At 39.5% G+C, this 20,598-nt stretch overlaps 1 protein-coding gene across 1 annotated transcript in view; it reads right to left on the bottom strand.

Moving 5' to 3' along the window:
• The window catches only part of FRK (fyn related Src family tyrosine kinase), a 102,154-nt gene extending 84,815 nt beyond the window's left edge, over positions 1-17,339 (bottom strand). Inside the window, exon 1 of the mRNA XM_005907401.3 lies at positions 16,408-17,339. Coding sequence (XP_005907463.1) covers positions 16,408-16,781 — 374 coding nt within the window. The 5' untranslated portion in view covers positions 16,782-17,339. The remainder of the gene's footprint in view (positions 1-16,407) is intronic.
• Positions 17,340-20,598: the final 3,259 nt, after the last annotated feature.

Here is a 20,598-nt window from a genome sequence, read left to right as displayed (position 1 = left end):
ACAGGAGAGCCTGGTGGGCTGCCGTCTATGGGGTCACACAGAGTCGGACATGACTGAAGTGACTTAGCAGCAGCAGCAGCATAATAGAAGATAATCAGGGCTTACCTAACAGATGCCCTATTTGTCTTCTAAGAAAATGCAGAGGGCTACATATTGCTTTTTTATTCAAAGGAGGACTACATAATGCCTTTTTATTCTGCAACAGGTGTATCTGAGTTCATTCTTTTTATTTGTAAAATAGTACTACAACTATACCATAAAAAAGGATTAACAATGTAGATGAAGATTTATAATAAAGTATTAAGTATTTTCAAAGAGCTTTTAAAGTGACTAAGTATTTCCAAGTAAGTTTTGATCATTAAGCCTATTTAATATACAGATCTTCCTAGACTTAGGATAGAGGTTATGTCCCAATAAACTTATCATAAGTTGAAAATATTATAAGTCAAAAATTCATTTATTACACTTAACCTTCTGAACATCATAGCTTAGCATAGCCTACATTTTATGTGCTCACAACACTTACATCAGCCTACAGTTGAGCAAAACCATCTAATAGAAGGCTATTTTATAATATAGTGATGAATATCTCATGTAATGTATTGAATGATGTACTGAAAGTGAAAAACAGGATGGGAGTATGGGTACAGGATGATTTTAAGAGTACGGATTGTTTAAAAACTCACCATCGCATGGCTGCCTGGGATCCAAGGCTCACTGCCGCAGTCCAACATCATGAGTGAGCATAGGACCCTGTAATGCTAGCCCAGGAAAAGGTCAAAATTCAAAACTTCAAATTCAAAATTCAAATTATGATTTCTGCCAAATGCATATTGGTTTCACACCATCATAAAGTTGAAAAATCTTAAGTCAAACCATTGAAAGTTAGGGACCATCTCTATTTTCCTATATGTTTCTTTTCCTTCACAGACAAACTTCTTTAAAAGTTATTTATGTATTTGCTGCTTCTACTTTAAGACCTTGAACTAAGCTCAGTCTTTCCACATGACCCTAAAACTTGAGAGTATAGCACCCAAGAGAAAATTCTTTAATTTTTCCAACAGTTTTGGAAAACCCAAACTGCACTAAAACTGAACCCTTTATTTATCTTCATTCTGCCTTAACTTCCAAATCAAATATCTAATTCACCGAAGGATGTTGCAAAGCCACCAACTCTGATGCCCTAAAGAGAGTGAAACTTTTGGAAAATCCCAACCAAACATAGTCCTTAAGACCCTGAATATTCTGCTCAGAGATGGAGGCAGCTAAGTTCCACTGCCTCTTTTGATTTTGCCTTTCCTCAGCTCTGATTCTCAGGATGGACGAAAGTCCCATGAGTAGAGCCCTATCATACAAAACTTCTATGGCTCAGCCCTACACCTCCCAGTGCAGAGTCCCAGTCAGAGCATGAAGTTCCTTGTTATAACTCACTTACACTCTTCACTGCATGATCTCATCCATAATTACATGATAAAACTGCTTTTTAGTATCACCAGCAGTCTTGCAATAAATCTCATGGTCTTTACTTCTTCCTCATTACTCTGACCTTTGCTTAGCATTTGACCCAAAACCTCCCTCTTGACATTCCATTTGCTTATTTTGATAAGATGCTGTTTGTTTTTCTTCTACTTTTTGAATTCTTCAGTTTCCTTCAGGAGCTCTTCTTCCCTGTATTAGTTAGGTTTTGCTTTCTAACAGCTAGTCTTCCCTCCTTATCGGAGAGGGTTGGTTCCAGAATACCAATATCTGTGGATGCTCAAGTCCCCTATATTAGTTAAAATTATATATTATTTGCATACAATCTACACATATCCTTTAGAGATACTTTAAATCATCTCTAGATTGTTTATAATACCTAATACAACAGAAATGCTATGTAAACTGTTGCCAACATGTGACAAATTCAAGTTTCATTTTTTGGAACTTTTTTTCCCAAATATTTTCTATCATATTTAGTTGAATCAGTTCAGTTCAGTTGCTCAGTCGTGTCCAACTCTTTGCGACCCCAGTACACAGATATAGAACCTACAGATATGAAGAGCTGACTATATTTGGTTAACTCAGGAATCTAAAAGTGAGCAATTTGGAGTGAGTTCAACTGATCTTAGCTGGGCTTGATCATGAGTCTCCACTCAGCTTGTGAGCCACCTGGGACAAACAGGGCCTCTCTCCACATAGTCTTCCATCCTCCAGGAGGTTGCTTGAGCTTTTCATAGTAGTTGCAGAACTCCAAGAACAATAAGAAAGCAAGCCCCAACATGTAAGCCCTTTTCAATCTCTATTTTTGTCATGTTTATAATTGTTCCACTGGACAAAGCAAGTTTCTTGGCCAACTGAGAGTTTGTATGGGAGGAGATTACCCAAGAGTGTATAACAAGGAGGTGTGAACAACACAGTTATTATTACAATCTACTCACCACATCTACTCACCTAAACTATGGGCATTTCTAAAGAGTTCATCTTAGACTCCTTCTCCTGTTTCTTAGCCTCTCACACTGTAGTTCTGAAATCTACAATGCCTGCATTTCTCATATTCCTGAAACATCTATAACAGATGAATGTGAATTCCTTCAAATATCTATCTTTATAAAATAGACCTCTTTTTACTCATATTTTTTTATTTCTGCATTTCTCCTGGACATTTTCACTGAGATGACTCATTAGTACTTCACATTCAACTTTCTTAAAAGTGAATGTATTGTCTTTCTTTCTGATTCAACCATGCCCCCAATAAAAAGAGGACTTTATGAAATGTATATTTCTCTTAATATTTCACGTGGTCTCAAAAACATATTTTTAAATCCTCTCTCTTTTTCTTCTAATTACTTTTGCCTCTAGTATTTACCAGATAAGAATGCTCTTGCATTCATTTAAATCTGAGTTTCAGCTTTCTTGTCCTAAAAGCAGTGATAAGAAAACTTGCCTTGCAGGACTATTACAAAGATTAAATTAGCTCATGTATACAGTTTTGTGTGTTCAGCACATCAAAGATACTTAAAAATGTTAATTATTTCTCTTCCCCTAAGTCCTCTTGATTTTTCATTCATGGAATTCCTATATTCCTACTCTTCCTTTTTCAACAGTACCACAATTAGAAATTAAACCCTGATAAACTCATGCTGGAGACATTGGGTACAGCTTCTCTATCACCACCTAGCCTGTCTCTTCTCCATTTTACTTCCACATCATCACTGCCTTTTCAAAGCATGACTTTTCATCTGTTTCTTATCAGACAAAACCCAGAGTCTTTAACCTGGCACACATGGTCTTTTCCAAAACCTTGTCCCAACCTCTTTTTCCAGATTTATTTCTCATAGCTCTCTCCATAAATACTTCAGTTAAATTATTCAACTTCCCATTCCCTGAATGTACTTTTACTTCCTTTCCCCCATGTTCAACAATTTGTACTGAATTATCTCAGGGATAAGCATTGAGTAAAATTAAATCAGACAGTGCTTCTACCACAGGGAATTTACAATTTCAGGACACAATAGAGAGTCTCACCTCCTGGGATTACAAATTGTCTGGAGCACAGACATTGTCTTAAACAGTTTTCCAGTCATGATGCAGGAAATGTAAGTAACCTGCCCTCTAAGACTTCACAGTCTCATATGAAAGACAGAAGTTATGCAACTAGCCATTATATGATAAAAGTAGAGACTCCAGAGGCAGGATGGAGGCAGGCAAATCTCACTTTCATCATTTATTAGCTGTGTAACTTTGAGCAGTTTGCTTAAATTCTCTTAGCTTCAATTTCTTCATCTGTGAAGTGTAGTGCTAGTCACTCCATTGTGTCCGATTCTTTACGACGCCATGGACTATACCTGGCTGGCCTCCTCTGTCCATGGAATTCTCCAGGCAGGAATACTGGAGTGGTTTGCCATTCCCTTCTCCAAGGGATCTTCCGGACCCAGAGATCAAACCCAGGTCTCCTGCATTGAGGCAGATTCTTTACCTTCTGAGCCACCAGGGAAAGTAGGTACCTCAGCAGGTTGTAATATATAAAGATAATACAAGTGCAATTATTTTGTATTTTTTGAGTAGGATAATGATAAAGTCTCAATAAATACCAGTTATTAATTATTATTCTGGAGGCGGCATGGCAACCCGCTTTGTTATTCTTGCCTGGAGAATCCCATGGACAGAAAAGTGTGTGGGCACTACAGTCCATAGGGTCACAAAGAGCTGGACACAACTGAAGAGACTTAGCTTGCACATTATTTACTATTGTTCTACTAACAAGATATACAAGATTGTGGGGGAAACAAATTATGAATTATTTTTATAAAGGTTAGAAAAAGACTCTTGGAAGGGGGTCATGAGAGCGGAACCCTGAAAGAAAGGTGTGATTTTCCCCAAACCAGAATATATCTCTTCTACCTCTGCACATATTCATTCATGTATTTGTTTCTTCAACATCCTTTAAAATACTATTTTAAGTGCAAGCTATATGACAGACAGTTGTGCTACTCTCTGGCATCTATCAGCATCTGTCTTATGCTGGCTGAGAGAGAAAAGCAGCCCTGGCACCAAAGAGTTTGCCTGCCACTTCAGACTAGGCCTGGGAGTTCTTCTGTTGAACATAAACAACCTCACAGAACACCAACAGCAGACAAGGCCACTCTGTGACCCTGACGGATCAAGACAAAAACAAGATCAGCTCACCCTTAATCATATCTGAACACTCACCAAAAAATGGACATTGTCCAAGCACAAAAATGACCAAGCATCCACCTATTTTGGTTAACATAAGTGACTGCTATTTCTTTACCAACCATAGCTTTAATCTTGATCTAATCTTCCCTCTTTCTCAATAAGATTAACTAAGATACAAAATCATACAGTTACCCTGCTTCCTGACAGTAATCCATCCAGAGCAGTCTTGCTTCCTAAACTCTCCCCAAAGTCAATGCCCCAAATCCTCTCGTGTGTCCTAATACTCCTACTGAGATGCTCCACTCTTGTCCATGGAGTGTCGTCTCTTTCCTTGTAATGAATAATAAACTACTGTAGGTGTGTTCTTGGTAGTCTTTGTCTAATAGGCATTGACATACATTCTTGGTTTAATAGTCTTACCTCCAGAAACTGTAAAATTATCTGGAGAAAAAGCACTGCCCTATTCATTTTGTTATCTCCCATTGTTCAAAAAACAATGCCTTTAAACATGGTAAATAGACACAAAAAGTGTATTCAATGGATACGTGAATCTGGTAGACTCTACTTCTTCAATAACTAGAAATGCTGAAACGATTTGCAGAAAGTATCCTGAGTCCAATTTCACAGAAATAACATAGGCACCTCCAGAGACAACGTTCTGGCAGCGACTTTGCAAGAAGCACAATTCTGGAGCTTGCAATAGTGTCCCTTATGGGAATCTTTGTATGTTGTAACTAATTTTCAGAAATGGCTAAAAGATATAGGTGATACCGGAGTGACTTTAGTCTATCTAGTTACTGGCCTTTCACTGGAACTATATAGGCTTCCCAGGTGACATTAGTGGTAAAGAATCCACCTGTCAGTGCAGGAGACACAAGAGACTGGGTTTGATCCCTGGGTTGGGAAGATCCCCTGGAGATGGAAATGGCAACCAACTCCAGTATTCTTGCCTGAAGAATTCCATGGACAGAGGAGCCTGGCAGGCTATAGTCTATGGGGTCATAAAAAATCCAACACCACTAAGCAACTGAGCACACATACCAAATCATCCAAATCAACTGCCAGTGTGTTACGCAAGATTTGTGTTAGTGGAAAGATTTATTTTAAAATAAAATTCTAAACGTTCTTCACATTAGAAACCTAATATAAAGCTCAAGGGTTTCCCTAGTGGCTCAGTGGTAAAAAAAAAAAAAAAATCCGCCTGCCATGGAGGAGACCCAGATTCAATCTCTGGGTCAATAGGAGCCCCTGGAGAAGGGAATGACTACCCACTCCAGTATTCTTGCCTGCAAAATTCCATGGACAGAGGATTCGGGCAGGCTATACAGTCTATGGGTCACAAAGTCAGATATAACTGAGCAACTAACACTTTCACTTTTCATAAAGTTCAAAAGTTCTCAGCAACAATATTTCTTGAATTGTATTTTCATTTTACCCTTAAGAAGGTGCAAAATTAATGGATAAAAACTCTAATTGAGAAATTTATTCTGAATTTAAAGGCTGTATAAAATAATGTCATATGAATAAAAAAGAAAACATGAAAAAAATTAAAGGCTAACACTAAAATTAGTTCAGTTTTTAAATAAGAAAAAAATCTAACTGAAAAACCTTGTGGGAAAAAATGACATGACAAAGATATTACACGAGGGTAGTTTATCTGAAATTAGCCAAATGAGCAATAAGTTGGGTAATACAGATCACATGTTCTACGTTTGAATCTATGCATTTTAGAAAAACTCTTCTGTTATGTTCATCTTCAAAGAAACATTCACATAGACTAACTGCTAAAGTTGCAGTCTTCAGGAAAATAGCCTTAGGAGGTCTGAAATATTATTCAAGCTGCAATTAATCTGCACAACTACCTTCCCCAGAAAGTCCTTCCAGTGCTATGATGTGCTAAGAACTGGGAGTCAGAGAATGCTGCAGAGAAATTAACAGCTAATTAGTAAGAAAGCTAGTAAAAAAAAGACAATTATTTTGTTTGGTAATGTTTTAGAAGGTAATAGTGACAATCCTAATATTCAGTAAAAAAAAAGTCAAACTTTCAGCATGCACAAACTGAAAAATATTTCATACACATAATAATTTGAAGTTGTATATGTTCAGCATAAAAATTGAAATTATAACTCTGGTCCCACAACATTAATTTTGTAAATTGGGTTTTGGTTTTCCATCCATTAAAAGCTCAGGCCAGTGATTCCTTTACTTTAAATTAACCACAATATAGTTTCAGTTCAGTTCAGTTCAGTCGCAATGAATACCAAGCCAGGAACTGATTGTGAATCTCACTGAAGTGATATCTAAAAATAACATATATACATACCCTTTAGGTATTCATTCTACCTTACAAAGAATATTCAAATCAGTCTATAACTCCCTAAATATTTTTCCCTTAGGGACCGAATGAAGCCACTAATTTCTAGGAGCCTGGAAATTATGTTATTATGACTATGAGTATAACCAGAAATTGAGGCATGGACAATTCATTGAAAAAAAAAAATGCAAAATAGCCTATCCCTAAAATGAGGAAACTCAGTAGATTTTCTTGGTAGGTTGAAAAAAAAGTAACTCAGAGAGAAAAAGTCAAAGAAAAGAGGTGCTTCTTATTTCAATAAAAGACCTGAGATTTATAGATAAGCAATCACTATTTAATTATTCATTTACTCAACCAACATTTATGAGTGTTTATTATGCACAGGCACTACACGAAGTTTCAGAGCCCAAGGCAATAGCTCATCTCCCCACCTCCCACAAACAGAGCTTAGAGCCTTAGAGAAAATAACGAGAATAATGAAAGCTGATACTAAAGGCTCTGAGCAGGAAGACCTGATGTCTTCTAGAAAGTCAGGAAAGCCTTCAGGGAGAGAGGAACAAGCAAGGTAAGACCTGAGGGATGAATGAGAATTGGTCAGGAAAAAAAAAAGAGGGAGAGTTTGCAAGCGCAATAACCCACTCCTGGGGTAAAGAAGGCAGAAGATGCAAAAGACTAAGGTTCAATCCATAGGTTGGGAAGATCCCCTGCAGAAGGAAATGGCAACCCACTCCAGTATTCTTGCGTGGAAAATCCCTTGGACAGAGGAACCTGACAGGCCACAGTCCGTGGGGTCGCAAAGAGTCGGAAGTGACTGAGCGACTGAGCACGCACATACAGGAAGCTAAAGACCACAGGGAAAAGAGAGTATGGAAGAAAGATGGAAAGATTGTGTAACAACATCCATCATTGTGTGGATGCTGTTATAGGGAAAGATGTGAGTTGAGGCTGGAGTGGGGTGTCCAAAGTGTTATCCACTTAGGCAGAGGTAAAGGAAGAGCTGGCCAGCAAAATAACAGATAACATTTCTTAAGCCTTGACTATGTGTCAGGTTCTCTATGGTGCATGCTTTCTGCACAACAACCTAATTAATTTATGTCACATGTTGATCCAATGAGATAGGGGTCATTTTTATTCCTGTTTACTGTAAGTTGCTCAAAGTCACATGGCTTGGTCATGACAGAGCCAGATTCAAATTCAGATCTTTGGGACCCATAGCCTGGTTTTTAAGCACACCACAGGCCAAATCAAAAAAGGCAACCAACATTATACCTCAATCAAAATTCTATACCATTAACATTTGGACCAAGTTAAAATATCCACCAGAAGAACTAAAAAATGTCTCTGATTTTTATTTACTGTATAGATTCTCACTGTGGTATAGGCAGTTGTGAAATGCAAAGTTTTCTGAGCTGAAAATCAGACACTTAATTGAGGCAAAGTCTTGTTTGCTTCTCTTTGGGAAGCCTCAGGATCTAGTCCATAGGACACAGTGGTTGCTTAACAATAGTCCTGCTTTACTATATAGAAGGTTGTGTCTACTTTTATGTCAGTTTGGTGAAATGCTTGAAAAAGTAATACTAGGATCTATCTACAGAGACAAACCAAACCTTTAAATAAATTCACTTGAACAAAATCAAACCAGTTTGAAAAAAAAAACCAATAGAATCTTTCTTCTTTTTTCAAAGAATGAATTCAATCAAGCTGGAATTTAAGTTCTAATCTTTAGGACTGAAGCACAGTACTTTATGAGTTATTAATATTCCATGCACATATAATGTTTTCCCTCACTAAAAATTTGTTGAAAACCTGAAAAGGAAAAAATAACCCATACTTTTATTAAGAGAGACTGGTTCTGAAAGGCATATTGCAGCTGAAACTTCCAAATTAAGTTTACCAATTAAATGACTGACTCCTGATTTATTTTAATAATTCCATACTATGGTACTTCATTGCTTCTCAAAGAAATAATATTTTGAGATGCATGTAATCAAGTTTTACAGCTATTAATCAACTATTTTTAACTGTTATTAATTACACTTAAACTTTTACTCTGATTTTAATGAAGTTCTGCTGATTTCTCTTTTCCCCATTTCTATGATTTTGCCATTGTTCTTATAAAATGTATTTAATGTAGCAGTTAATTATCATTTTTCTTAAAAATGATGAAAAAATATATATAATGCATTAAATAATGGACATAAACACAGTTATATAAACATAAATGTAGTACAATTATATTAATATGAAAAATCATGTAATACTATACCTGAAATGTAATTTTTAAATAAATTTTAAAAGTACTTACTTCTTTTTTAAAAATTTTATTTATTTATTTCTGGCTTTGCTGGGTCTTAATTTTTTACAAAGTATTTGAGCAATAAATTTATCACACTGTTATTTTATATCAAAGGATAAAGAAATAAGATAATATCATAATTTTAAATGAAATGCAGTCATTTAATTACAAAGTTTTCCAGTTACTCTCAGCATAGAAGTATGCTTTTGTTGATTTAAATTATTTGCCTGAAAATTCTTATCTTGGGATTACCCAAAACATTTAATTTGATAAATAGCCACATGTATTTTTATAATGCATTTTACTTTTATATAAAAATAAACACTTAACTTAGCTTTTTAAACTATAGATCTAAGAATACTTTGTCTTCAAAGAGAGAAATTGAAAATATTTTATTTTCCAATTCTACCTATATGCATTTAGTCTTCCCTGAAAACTAGAACAAAGGAAAAGAAATAAATGATGTGGATTAAGAATATTTATGCGACTGCTTACCCATAGGTGATTTTCTAATGATTTCAACTACTCAAAGTAGATATGTTAGATTGATTTGTGAATATCCTGATGCCTTTTTCTTTATTTATTTATTGATGGTAAATAATTTTTAAAACACATTGTTCCTCTCTCTTTAAGATTCAAATGCAGGCTTCATATCCTAGTAAAGAAAGACATCTACTGACATCTAGGAAATGGCAACCCACTCCAGTGGTCTTGCCTGGAGAATCCCAGGGACGGGAAGCCTGGTGGGCTGCCGTCTATGGGGTTGGACAGAGTCGGACACGACTGAAGCAACTTAGCAGCAGCAGCAGGCTGAAAATAACTAGGAACATTGTGTACAACTTATATTGGATAATTATTAAATTCAACAGTATTCAAATAACCAAGTAGCAAAGTTGCAATTGTATTTTTAGATAGTGGTGTAAGAGAATTCTCTTTCTGAGCATGTACTAGTTTATTTCCCCATGCTACTTTCTTCAAGCCTTAGCAATGACTTAGCAATGACTTTCTTCAGACCTTAGCAATGACTTTAAGTTAGATAAAATCTTGACAGAATTTTAGTCTGACACATTAAAGAGGAGCATGATTAGAAAAATAGTCCTTAAACAAATAGAAAGTCTATTATCTTAAAACTTTATAAAATTCTAACACTTGTATCTGACAAGCATAAACTAACAACAAATTTACAAGTTACAAATATTTATTCTTGTGCTCTTTTTCAAGGCCGTCTATATCATGGTGAATAGGAGAGGAACTGTAAACAATATACCTTTTGCTGTTGTGTTTAGTCCTTAAGTCGATGTCCAACTCTTTTGCAACCCCATGGACTGTAGCCCACCAGGCACCTCTGCCCATGGGGTTTCCCAGGCAAGAATACTGGTGTAGGTTGCCATTTCCTTCTCCAGGGGATCTTTCCAACCCAGGAATCGAACCCATCTCCTGCATTGCAGGGAGATTCTTTACCACTGAGCCATGAAGGAAGGAAGCCCAATCTACCTTTACATGGCAATAAGAGTAGGCAAATCTTTTCACAAAGTACTTCTGAGTCTAGTCCAGTTTAACATCAAAGGTGGGAACCACCAAAAGCACAGAAACAACTAGGGGAACAACTTTTAAACTCTTCATAGATGACTGATGCTTTGCAGAAATTATACAGTCACTGCAACCCCATGAACTTTATTCAGAATAAGTTTTTATTTGAGGAAAGAAGGAAAAAAGGGAAGATATAATTGATAGGAAAAAGAGGACAAACTAAAACGAGTCTTTATACAGCTTTGAGCATTACATTACAAAAGACTTCATGCTACCAAAAATTGAAAACTTGGTTAATTTGTGCCGTTAATACAGAATGAAAAAGGAAAATCTTTCTTCAGGTCTCCCCCTCCCCCACCATCCCTCTTTAGAGGTAACTGTTGTTAACAACTTGGTATGTGTCTCTATCTAATATATAAATGTTTTAGTTTATCTTTGGCCTTTATAAATGTTCAGTTCCCTGAAAGCAATTTCTTGTTGAGTTGCTAAGTCATGTCTGACTCTGTGACCCCATAAACTGCAGCACATCAGGCTTCCCTGCCCTTCACTGTCTCTCAGAGTGCACTGAAACTCCTGTCCGTTGACTCAGTGATGCCATCCAACCATCTCATTCTCTGTCACCCCCTTCTCCTACAGTCCATGGGGTCCCAAAGAGTTGGACACGACTGAAAGTGTTAATTGCTGAGTCAAAAGCAATTTCTACCCTATGTCAAATTCTGCCCTCAATCAATGACCGACTTTGCAAGAACAAATCAGAATCATACCTTTTAAAAGAAAGTTAAATCAGTGATGACAGTTCTTGAACTAGATTAAGTACCTGACTCTTAAGATGTTGTACATTTCCTTTAGGAGTAACTAGCATTCTGGGGAAAAGCCAGTGGCAACCCACTCCAGCACTCTTGCTGGGAAAATCCCATGGACGGAGGAGCCTGGTAGGCTGCAGTCCATGGCGTCGCGAAGAGTCGGACATGACTGAGCGACTTCACTTTCACTTTTCACTTTCATGCATTGGAGAAGGAAATAGCAACCCACTCCAGTGTTCTTGCCTGGAGAATCCCAGGGACGGGGGAGCCTGGTGGGCTGCCGTCTATGGGGTTGCACAGAGTCGGACACGACTGAAGCGACTTAGCAGCAGCAGCAGCAGCAGCATTCTGGGGAGAAGGCAATGGCAACCCACTCCAGTACTCTTGCCTGGAAAATCCCATGGACGGAGGAGCCTGGTAGGCTGCAGTCCATGGGGTCGCTAAGAGTCGGACACGACTGAGCGACTTCACTTTCACTTTTCACTTTCACACATTGCAGAAGGAAATGGCAACCCACTCCAGTGTTCTTGCCTGGAGAATCCCAGGGACGGGGGAGCCTGGTGGGCTGCCGTCTATGGGGTTGCACAGAGTCGGACACGACTGAAGCGACTTAGCAGCAGCAGCAGCAGCATTCTGGGGAGAAGGCAATGGCAACCCACTCCAGTACTCTTGCCTGGAAAATCCCATGGACAGAGGAGCCTGGTAGGCTGCAATCCATGGGGTCGTGAAGAGTTGGGCACGACTGAGCGACTTCACTTTCACTTTCATGCATTAGAGAAGGAAATGGCAACCCACTCCAGTGTTCTTGCCTGGAGAATCCCAGGGACGGGGGAGCCTGGTGGGCTGCCATCTATGGGGTCACACAGAGTCGGACACGACTGAAGCAACTTAGCAGCTTAGCAGCATACGATTACTGATCTTTTTGCTTTTCACCAATATATTTCATCACTTGAATTTTTAGCAATAGAATTTAAAGCCATTGTTCTTGGCTCCAAGATTCATAGGTAATTTCCATACCATTATTTTCTGGAAGAACTTTAACTATATCTCTAACATTGAATTTTAAACATTGAATTTTCAAAGGGTGCAGTGAGTTCTGAGTAATCAGAGCCTAAGAGTAAGATTTTTGAGGGATTCCATGTTGAAGATGTGGAAGAAAAACACTCATCTATGAAAGGATCTAGGGATTAAAATTGAAGATAAACCAGTGATTCTTCCTAGAAACAAATAAATCATTAAGAATGAATTTATTATATCATTTAATGTAAAGTATTCAGAAAAGGTAAAGCATTTCTATGTGGAATTTAGTAATCAATGATTATATTAGTTTGTCTTTTAATAATAGTCTAGTTCTTTTTCTAACATCTTTATTTCCTAATGTTAAAAGAAACAAAGGAACAAACCAACACTGAAACTTAACTGACACGCCCTGCCACTAATTACTCCAAAAGTATTTGCACTGTCTTATTAATGCAAGTCAAGGATTAAGATATTAACAATAAATACTAAAATGCATTGCACTAAACCAGTCTAATAAGGAACTGGATGATAACTTTCCTTGATTCCCCACTGCCTCTCATCTCACACATGTGAAGATAATAATCTTTACTTAATACTATATACTGAGCTCCTTGTAAAATAAACATTAACTTTCATAGAATTCATAAGGAAAAAGAGGAAGTTTATTTATTTATTCATAAGGAATAGAAGTTTAAAAACTCACATAAGAAAGTTATTAAAAGAAGCTTTTAAAAATAATAATAATAATAATTCCCCGGGGTATTAAGGCACTGTGGGTCACTTGGATACCTTCACTTAGAAGACTAAAATTGCTTCTACTTGAAATGGGGTGAAATTCTAGAGGCTACAGCCACCTGCATAAACAGCACTGAAGCAATTTAGCTGTTTGGTTGCAAGAACCTCAATTAGCAACCTGGGTTCACAGGTGAAAGTCATGGTGTACACTTAAAAGGAAACAAGTGGCTCTTGCTGACCAGGAGGCATGAGAGCAATATCTGAGCATCAAAGGTTTTTTTTTTAAAAATTATTTTCTAACTGGAGTATAATTGCTTTGCAATGTTCTGTTAGTTTCTGCTATATGGCAATGTGAATCAGCTATATGTATAGATATATCTCCTCCCTCTTCAGCCTCCCTCCCACACACCCACTCTCACCCCACCCCTCTAGGTCATCACAGAGCAACAGCCGAACTCCCTGTACTACACAGCAGCTTCCCGCTAGCTATCCACTTTACACATGGGAGTGTGTATGTCAATGTTACTCTCTCAGTTTGTCCCCCTCTCTTTCTGCCCCTGTGTCGACAGCTTCGTTCTCTACATCTGCGTCTCTATTCCTGGGCAGCAAGTTTTTATGCCGGTGGATGTGAAGATCCCAAGAAAAACCTACCACAAATATACAGGATTGTAGTAACACATGGGAACACTGCTGAGGACTAATTCCAAGAGGAAAGGTCAGGAGTTTCGTACAGAGGGAGAAAAGTATTCTTGGCTACAGACAACCCCTGAGAATCGAAAAATAGCCATGATAATGTAACTGGCAGAAAGAATCTAAAGAAGTAAGTAAGGGTGCTGTGTTTGATCCTGTTACCCAAAACATCATTGCTTTTGAAATGCTTATTTCAATTCACTTGCTGTCTTCAGCATTTATTGTTCTGTCAAGTATGAATGTAGTTGAACCACTACATTTGAAAATAGGAGGTCATGTTCCTATATAATAGAGAAATCTAGAGGACTAGGAGACCCCAGAGAACTTACAGATGAGGAAACGGAGCCCTAAGCAGTTAAACGAATTTAATATATTCAAAACTAGTATATTATGACCCACTCCAGTGTTCTTGCCTGGAGAATCCCATGGATGGACAAGCCTGGTAGGCTGCAGTCCATGAGGTCGCACAGAGTCGAACACGACTGAAGCGACTTAGCAGCAGCAGCAGCAGCATTAATAGTATGTTAAACTGAATATAAAACATATATAATACCATACCTTACATGGAAATCACGTAGTAGAAAAAATCATATTATAAATGCATATAACTAAGCATTCAGTGAATAGACATTTCATATAGATTATCACAGAAATAAATGTTCATACAGCTGATTTTCTCATCTGAGAACAGATCAATTCCATTTGTCAGAAGTCTAGATTTTAATTCATTTCTATTTAGGTTTAAAATAAGGCACTTCTTAACATTCATAGACCCCTGATATTGGAAAGAATCGCAAAGTCCCCTAACCCTCTCTGTGTTTGAATTTGAGTTTGGAAAGCAGCAACAATGCACCATAGCTCTTCCTACAATATTTTTCCCCAGACCAGTAAAAAATGCTGCAGTTCACATCAAACGAGAAAACACATAAGAAAATGAGTGAGTCCCCAGAGGTTCCTCCACTAAGAATATACACTCTATAAAATGAGTCCTGAGAAACATTCCCAGTCTTGGGTTTCTTTGGAATGAGGTGGAAACAGTTTGGGCAAGTAACAGTCAGAGCCTGCTTCTCATCTCACCACACCCCAAGAATCCATTGTCTAGACCTTGCTCTATCTGTTTTATATTCAAACCACCACTAGCATAACCTTGCCCTTCCCCCAACTCCCCATGCCACTGCTCCACCTGCCACTTGCATGGATGGATGGATAGGTGCACAGATGGACGGATAAGTGCCTAAGTACATAAAATTTTCTTCCTTGGTTCCACTATAAGTCATAGGATTTATTCAAATATCAGGGTAAAGTCTATCCCCTTCTCTGGAGAAATAACGTCATTATTTTCCTTGTTAAAACCTCTTGAATATCTGTAGCTGGCTAATTTCTAATTATAATAAAAACCAAATGGGATTCAAAGAAGAATATCCAGTCATGATTTTACTAGGAAAAGGTGACATCTTCTAAATGTGACCTTCTATTAATTCGTTAGTTAGCCTTTGTGTGTCTATCAGGACTGGAGTTGATGCTTCAAAAGTTTAGAAAAAGAGAGAGCTGGACTTTAGGTTTGAAAGTGTGGTTTAAGGAAGACCTGTGATACACCTGCTGGTGGTGGTGGTGGTGGAGTCCCTAAGTCATGTCCGATTCTTGCGACCCCGTGGACTGTAGCCCACCAGGCTCCTCTGTCCATGGGATTCTCCAGGCAAGAATACTGGAGTGGGTTGCCATTCCCTTCTCCAGGGGTTCTTCCTGACCCAAGAATCGAACCCGGGTCTCCTGCATTGCAGGCAGTTTCTTAACCGACTGAGCTACCTGCTAAAGAAACACAGTTCTATGTTAATGTGAGGCATGACTTCTTTTGTGCTTAGTTATTCAGTCGTATCTGACTCTTTGTGACCCCATGAACTGTAGCCTGCCAGGCTCCTCTGTCCACGGGATTTTCCAGGCAAGAATACTGGAATGGGTTGCCATCCTCTTCTCCAGAGGATCTTCCCCAACCAGGGATCAAAACCTGGGTTTCCTGCATTGTTGCAGGCATATTCTTTACCATCTGAGCCACCAGGGAAGCCCTGACTTCTTTTACAGCCAAAGAAAAGAGAGAGTATTAAATACACCGTTTGTTTACATTGATGAAACTGCCCCTAGGACAGGTGGAGTATGCCACTGTAACGGAAGTCACTTCAACAATTACCTTCCAGTTTCACTCGCACCTCTCAGGGGAGGTGGATTTCAATTAGAAGGATCTTTCCAGTACTTCCTCATAACTTTCTAAGTAGCTCTTTGAAAATTAATGGGTTTGCAGCTAGGTAAGAAAGAAAAACCCATTACCCGCCCTCAGAGAGTTGAGAAATAGTGTGTGTGGTACTCACGGCTCTGCCTGGAGGCTCCTGTCTTCAGCCACGTAGTTAGAAGGAATGTAGCCCTGCAGCTGCTGGCTGGAGCCGTCAGCCCTTTTCTCCAAGTGCCTGGCCAGCCACCAGCCCTTGTGGGACTTGTCTAGGACTTGGAGCTTGTCACCCGCGTGGAAGCTCAGGTCCTCGGCTGTCCGAGCCTGGTAATCAAATAGAGCCACAAAGAACTGGCCCTGGCTTCTCTCGGGCTCTGGAGCCGGAGGCCGGGGAGGATCAGGAGGGCAGTCAGCCCATGGGTTCTGAATCACCCCAGGCTTGTCCACCTCCTCAGACCACCAGCAGGGGAAATAACGATCCAGGTAGGTCCGGAGCCTCAGGCAGAGGTTACCCATGGCGCCCCCGGGGGGAGTGGGGGAGAGGGGCTTCTCCCTCTCCCCTCACTCTCTGCAGATCCACTTTCTCTTCCTCCACCCGGAAACTTTGCAATCAGCACCAGTCCTGCCGGCTCTGGGAGAGTGTACAAAGCCCCGTTCACAGCCGTCCGGCCAACCTGCTTGCAGAGACTCACCGGCTCGCTTTCTGTGGCCCCCAAGGCAAAACCAGGTGGAAAGTGGGCAGCTGATCGGTGGGAAGGTTTCTCAGGATTCCCACCACAAAAAGAAATTTGAGAACGCTTTATTTAGACAAACGCCTGAGAACAGAAAAGAGGCATCTTGGTTCTTGTCCCAGGAAAAAGTTACCAAGAGAAACAGGCGAACTCCAAGTAAGCCTGTCTCCACGTCTTGCCTTTGCCAGCAGCTCTCTCCCCACCTCAAGTCCGTCTCAGAGGTTTGACCGGTCCTGACCCTCAGCGCTTTTTCTTTTCTGCTAATGACTAACCAACCTGCCCAGGCTATTGCCTTTAACATCCTGAGCGATGAACAGACTGTAATAATTTCTTCTTACTTCCTGGTTCCTTTGTGCCTGTGATCTTAATGGGATTCCAGTCCCCTCTGCCTCTCCCTTCTTCCACACCCAAGGGAGACCAGCGCCCTCACCAGGGAGCCAATTCTTGAAGCAGCTGCCAAAATCCTTACTCCTGGACAGACAAACTAGCCCAGGGACTGTTTTGTCCTGCTGAGCTACCAGCACAGAAAATAAAGGCAGAGATAGGTCCTTTCATAAAGACGAGTAGGATTGTTTTGCCACCACTAAGGGAAATAGAAAGGAAAAGTAAAGCATTTGGGTATTTGCTACTAGACAAAAGGGCAATTGGGAAAGAGTCATTGAGTCCCTATCTTTTTTTTTTTATCACCATGAATAGATTTTAATAGCCTCAAAATAAGTTCACAGTCTGGAAAAATACAAGAGCAGATGACTAAAATGCTGAGAACCCAAAATAGTACATTTTCCCACAGAGACAATTTCCCATCCTTCGTGTACTATTTCTGAAATACAGGGGCACACACACACACACACACACACACACACACAGACTAGGTGACCAGTAGAGAGAAAGAGTACAAGGGTTGCATATGAACTGGTGTGGAAGCTCTTGCTGTTCAACTTTGACCTCTAAGCCTGCACTAGTTCTTGCTAACTTCATTAGCAGGAACTCAGAAACTAAGGAAGCCAAGCTCTTGGACAGAGGTTCCAATAGGCAGTGAGTTTTGTTCTACTTCCCCTAGTTCAGGACAGCTGTCTCACAGGTAGGTGCCCTCGATCCCAAGAAACCTAGGCAGAGAGTTTAGACACATCAACACAAGGCCATTTTCACTAGCAGAGAACTCTGCCAACTTGTTTAGGCTGTGTTACTTATTTTTGTATAAGGCATTTATTTTAAAGTTTCTCTCTTAAAAACAATTTCTCTGAATGTTACTGGATCCCTGAACCCCATCCAAACTCAGAATTTCTGTTCTTTGTCAAACAGCAAAGCATTTTTAGTAATCAGAATAACTGAACTCAAGAAAAACAGGAAAAAAGAAAAGAAAGAAAAGAACTGTGGCCTTAGTCTCCCTTCCTATTTCCTTGTACTGAAATCAGGCATTCATGATGAACAGATCATTTGGTTAAAACAAGGTCTCATGTCATACTTCCAGATTTCTCCAACTGTCTTCAGAGTCAGATTGTGTGTGTAAGTGTTTGTGTCTTAGTCACCCAGTTGTGTCCGACTCTTTGCCACTGCGTGGACTGTAGCCCAACAGGCTGTCTGTCCATGGAATTTTCCAGGCAAGAATACTGGAGTGGATTGCCATTTCCCACTCCAGAGGATCTCCCTGACCTAGGGATCAAACCTGTGTCTCCTGCGTTGGCAGGTAGGTTCTTTACCACTGAGCCACCAGGGAACCCCTCAGAGTCAGAGCAAAAAGAGCAGAAAGAGAAAAGCCAAAAGCCAAGCCAGGTTTGATTGCTTTTTTATTTGTGATGTGAAACCAAAAATATAATTCCAGTATAAAACAGAAGAGAAAATAAAGAGTATATAATATTAAGAAGCCATAATAAAATTTTGTTCCAACACAATGTAAATTATAAAAAGTGTAGAATTCTATTAATGCTTCTAAACAGAGGCATAAATGTTAAAGTCTTTCTAGAGATAGCTACGTGATCTAGAATATCTAGAATATGAAACATATGATCTAGAATATGAAATAAGATTTGGAAGCATCTAAAGAGATATATGGGCTCATATATAGAGAGATATATGGGCTTTCCAGGTGGCGTTAGTGGTAACAAACCTGGCTGCCAATGCAGGAGATGTAAGAGAAGCAGGTTCCCAGGAGTCAGGAAGATCCCCTGGAGGAGGGCACGGCAACCCACGCCAGTGTTCTTCCTGGAGAATCCCATGGACAGAAGAGCCTGGCAAGCTACAGTCCATAGGGTCACAAAGAGTCAGACACAACTGAAGCGACTTAGGACGCAGGCATTGGAAGATTTATTCAAACCCAATTTCTAAGTGGAGTTTAAGACTTCAGAAATTTGAAGGTTCTAAATTCAAATATGCCTTCATTATGATTTTGACAAGGCATTCCAGAAAAAGGCAGAGTGGCAGACCTACATAGCACAGTCACCGACCTAGTAAATGAAACTGAAAAAGGAACTGACCATCGAAAGATGTCAGGCGAGCAATGGCCTGAGAAGCTTGAGGTAATGGGTGGGAAGAGAAAGAGCTTCCTTATGTAGATAGTATCAGAATTCTACAGTCACCTGAGCTTGAAACCTTGCGGTCATCTTTCACTCCTTCCTTGGTTTCTTTGAGCTAATCAGTCACTAAATTCTACTTGTTGGTCTTTTCATTTATTCTTCATTTTTTATTCCTTCTGAATGACATTTAAGTATCGGATAAAACAAATATTCTTCCCTAGATTATTGCAGAGGCCTCCTAACAAATCTCCTTTCCTCCAGCTTATCTCATCTTCCACACCACTCCCAGAACAGTTATTGTAGTAGTAACAATGCCAGAGGCGATATGAGTACTATCAGTTTTGAGGGCTTTCTCAGTGCCAGGCACTGTGCTAAGGATAATGGTGAGTCATTTAAATATCAGGAAAAAAAAAAACAACCTACAAGGAAGGTAGTTTTTGTTGTTGTTTCTTTTCTTTTCTTAATGAAGAATAAACTGAGGCAGAGAAGTTAAGTTACTTGCCCGAGGTCACACAGTCCCCAAGTAGCTGAACCACCAGTAACATCTCAATCTGACTCCAGCCCTGAAATTTTAACTCCTTTGTTTCAATGACTCTTTGCCTGCATGCTTTGTCGCTAAGTCATGTTGGACTCTTTGTGACCCCATGGACTGTAGCCCGCCAGACTCCTCTATCCATGGAATTTTCCAGGCAAGAATACTGGAGTGGGTTCCCATTTCCTCCTCCGGGGTATCTTCCTGACCCATGGATTGAACAAATATCTCCTGTGTTTCTGTGTCTCCTGCATTGGCAGGCAAATTCTTTACCACTGAGCCACCTGGGAAGCCCCTTCAGTGACTCTTTAAAAGGCTAATATTCTTCTTTGTAAAATCCTATTCCAAAACATGTTTGGAATAGAATCTAATGTCTTTAGCAGGGCACACAAGATTCTGGTAATTTCTTGGACCTCACGGTCCTTTGCTCCTGCACAGACACACTGTGATCAGGTTCACCAAGCCACCAGCTGCCCCTGAGGCCCAAGGTCCTCTTTCCTGCTGCATCTTTGCTCCCTCTTCTACCTGCTTCCCTGGTGATTTTTCCAGGCAAGTTA

The sequence above is a fragment of the Bos mutus genome, chromosome 9 (genome assembly GCF_027580195.1).
Source record: "Bos mutus isolate GX-2022 chromosome 9, NWIPB_WYAK_1.1, whole genome shotgun sequence".
NCBI classification, from domain to species: domain Eukaryota; kingdom Metazoa; phylum Chordata; class Mammalia; order Artiodactyla; family Bovidae; genus Bos; species Bos mutus.
This window is presented reverse-complemented; position numbering and strand designations above follow the sequence as displayed.